At 49.7% G+C, this 3,519-nt stretch overlaps 1 protein-coding gene across 1 annotated transcript; it reads left to right on the forward strand.

Annotated features, from left to right (window-relative positions):
* Positions 1-828: 828 nt before the first annotated feature.
* Positions 829-3,125, forward strand: PRG2 (proteoglycan 2, pro eosinophil major basic protein). The gene is made up of 5 exons (XM_007953866.1): positions 829-886; positions 1,515-1,792; positions 2,079-2,210; positions 2,759-2,870; positions 3,067-3,125. The coding sequence occupies exons 1-5, from the start codon at positions 829-831 to the stop codon at positions 3,123-3,125; spliced, it is 639 nt and encodes a 212-aa protein (XP_007952057.1).
* The last annotated feature ends 394 nt before the right edge of the window (positions 3,126-3,519 follow it).

The following is a 3,519-nucleotide window of genomic DNA, read 5'->3' on the forward strand; positions in this document are numbered from 1 at the left end:
AGTCCCATGATGGTCCCAGGCTCTCTGAAAGGGGTGTCGGGAGAGAGCCTGGCTGTGAATGAGTGAGGGGCTCCCCCAGGGAAGTGAAGAAACTGTTCTTATCAGCCCTCCCACAGTATCCCTCTGGCTGGGGCAAACCCTGCTTCCCCAGGGCAACTTCCTCCTAGGCATCTATATAAAAGGTTGCTGTGGATGGAGTGAAGGATGAGCTGAGCTTTAAGAATTCTTAAGGATCAGAAAGACCTCTGGGTGGGTGAGTGCTTTCCCTATTGTTTGGAGCTGACTCTGGTGAATGTTCCATCTCCTGGGAGGACTGGCTGGGACTGGATGTGGCTTTCAGGTTTTGCAGGTGGTAGTGGGGGCAGGACTTCTTGTCCTATGCCTTTCACATTTCTTTGGAGGTGTGTGAAAGCTCTCCTTGGCTGGGGAATGCAGAGGGTGGGGGATATGGAGCTATGTGGTTTTTTTGAGCTAAGAGAGGGAGACACACTTTCTACCTGCTGTGTGTTCCTACGAGGGCCAGCAATCATGGATTCTTGACCTGTGTTCCCTTATAGACTCTTAGAGGCCAGTTAAGTACAAACTAATAAACATAATGTTCCCTTCCTCACTTCCCGGCCCCCAGAAAGCCAACCTTAGTTGCTTCTGTGGTCTGCTTCATGCTACTCAGAAAAAGGTCCCAGAGACTTGGAGGATCAGGGGTTGGCCCGTCCTGGCTCCCATTCATGCATCCTCTTCTTCACCTCACTGCCAAGGCCTCCTGACATTGTCACTATGGGCTGTGTATGCATATGACAAACTGTGTTCTCAGTTGCAGGACAAAGCAGGATGCAAGTCCCTCTACTCCTGGCTCTTCTCTTTGGGGCAGTTTCTGCTTTTCACCTAAGTAAGTCTCCTTTGCCTTCAGTCTTTCTCTCTCCATTCTATTCCCTTCTATAGCAGATGGGGCCAGACTCACACACTCACCTTCTACGAACACCCTGTACTTCAGGTCTCTGCACCCTTAAAGGAGCAAGGACTCTATAGCTGGGAGTTGAAGGGACTCTTCTGAATCTTCGTTGTACTGCGACATTCCCAATTTTGTCCTTTCCATATAATGCTAGTGATGATCACAATAATAATAATAATAATAATAGCTTTCTTTAACGTAGAGCTTACTCAGTGCACTGTGCTAAACATTGTCTATGCATTATCTCCTTTATTCATTGTAGTATCACGATGAGGTAGATAGTTTTGTATACCTATTTCACAAAGGAAGAAATGAAGTTAATAGATGATGCAACCATTACTCAAACTCAGAACTACCAGACTCCAAGTCCTTGCTTTTAACCACCATGACCTCATGTGCGAGGCTGAGTAATTTGGTGGAAACTGGGTTCCAAGTTCCTTTCTTTGCAGAGCTCAGCATGCTGATGCTTGAGGGCAAGGTGGGAGCTGTCCATGGTTCTAGGGAGGAGCAGAAGAAGATGTGAAGTAGGGGTGAGAAGGCGGGACCTTGGTCTTTGTCCCTGCAGGCACTGAAACTTCCAAATTTGACAGCGCCTTGGGAGAAGAGATCCTGCCTCAGGATGACGAGGTGCCTGAGCAGAAAGCAGAGGTGGAAAGGGGTTCAGGAAGTGAAGACTGCCCTGAGGAAGAAGAGCCCACGGAATCAGTCTCAGCCCTGGCTGAGGTAGACAGTAACTTTCAGTGCCCTAAGGAAGAGGATACAGTAAAATTGGTGGGCAGCCCTGGTTGCAAGACCTGCCGTTTCCTCGTGGTGAAGTGCCCCAGAAGTTTCGATCAAGCTCAGGTGAGTGGCTCAGCTGAAGCTGAGATCTGAGGGCAAGGGAAAGGGTATGTCCTCAGCCTCCATATCACTGGTGATTTGCCACACTGAGAGCCTGGGGGTGTCAGCGGAGGGTGAGGTCTGCAGAGATGTTGGGAGTAAGAAGTGAAGGCTATGTGGAAACAGAAGTTGCATTTGGTCTTGAGCTTCTGATGGCCATGGGCATGAAGTCTGAAGACTTGGGACCAAGGTCACATACATTTCTGTGTGTGGGTCCACCCCATTCTTTCTCTTTTATCCCATCCTGCAGATTACTTGCCGGAATTGCTACAGGGGCAACCTTGTTTCCATCCACAATGTCGTCACAAACTTCCAAATCCAGTGCTCAGTCAGCAGTCTCAACCAGGGCCAAGTCTGGATTGGAGCCAGAGTCACTGGCTGGGTAAATGGGATCTATGCTTTAAGTGGGAGGTGCCTCCTGACCCCAGCCAGTACTTGGCTTGGTGCAGATCTGTCTGTGGGTACTCTCTTTTGTTGCTCCCCTTCCGGACTTCCATGAAGAATTGGGGTGACTATAAGTAGGCATCCAGGCTAGATACCCAAGAGGCATTGGGAAGGACTAAGGATGTAGAGTTAGGAGGTTTGGATTCAGATCCTGCTCTACATTGGATTATCTATATAATCATATATAATTATATATATAATCAGACATGAGCCTATTTCCTCAGCTCTAAGATGGGGTTGGCAGCCCTTACTGTGCCGCTCGTTAGAGGCAGAAGGATGAGTATGTGACTGGTATGGATATAATGATGATGAGGATGAAGACCACTGTGAACTGGTGTTCAGTTGGTCAGGATAGTGTCTATCATGGTCCAGTAGTAAAGAACACACAGACCAGTGAGTGCAGGAAGTCCAGGAACAGTTTCACCTCTTTCGTCATCTCCTTCTGCCCTGTGCTCCACCTCACCTCTTCCCTCCTGCCTTCTGTAGGGCCCCTGCCAACGCTTTAGCTGGATAGATGGCAGTTGCTGGAATTTTGCATACTGGGCAGGGGGCCACCCCTCTGCCTGTGGTGGCCATTGTGTGTCCCTGTGTACCCGAGGTGAGAGGGCTTGAGAAAAACCATGCAATAAGCCTGGAAGGTGGGAGGTGCCACATTCCCTGGAAGAGAGTCCCTCTGGATTTTGGACTCTTCCACTGAGGAATAGGGCAGGAGGGGGTGGTGAAGGAAAGACCCTCCTGGGAGCTAAGTCAAAGTGGACAAGAAGTTGAAGCCCCTTCCTGTTCTGCCTTCACAGGAGGTCATTGGACCGTAGCTCACTGTGGCGTTCAACTTCCTTTCATCTGTTCCTACTGAACTGGCCCCACCAGGAGCTCTGAGGCAACCCCTCCTGTCTACTGCCACCCCATACCTGCCTTCTGCTCCTCTGTTCCCCTCTAGCAATAAAATTGTTTTCCTGAAACTGATTTGATTTTCCTCTAATTACTGATTCACTCTGGTCAGTCCAGCCCTGCCCTCCCCACTCCACTCCCTCACATAGAAAGGGCTGGAAGCTCATTCCTTTAGGAAGATCGGGGGTGGGGTGGGGTCTATGGGCCTTCCTGGAGACAAGGATGGGCTCAGGGCACCCAATTACATTCATTAAACACCCAATTACTGAGACTGTATAGCCTACCCACATCTCTTTGACCTTCCAAGGTGCTACGTGGACACCCAACATCCTGCACCTGCATCTTGGTGCCCACGGTGT

Source organism: Orycteropus afer, unplaced genomic scaffold (genome assembly GCF_000298275.1).
Source record: "Orycteropus afer afer isolate SDZICR_OR568_19922 unplaced genomic scaffold, OryAfe1.0 scaffold00419, whole genome shotgun sequence".
Lineage (NCBI taxonomy): Eukaryota > Metazoa > Chordata > Mammalia > Tubulidentata > Orycteropodidae > Orycteropus > Orycteropus afer.

Coding starts and splice junctions, on each gene's coding strand:
- PRG2 (XM_007953866.1), top strand. CDS start 829: ATGCAAGTCCCTCTACTCCTGGCTCTTCTCTTTGGGGCAGTTTCTGCT. Junction 1,793..2,078: donor GAAGTTTCGATCAAGCTCAG/GTGAGTGGCTCA, acceptor CCCATCCTGCAG/ATTACTTGCCGGAATTGCTA. Junction 2,871..3,066: donor TGTGTCCCTGTGTACCCGAG/GTGAGAGGGCTT, acceptor CTGCCTTCACAG/GAGGTCATTGGACCGTAGCT.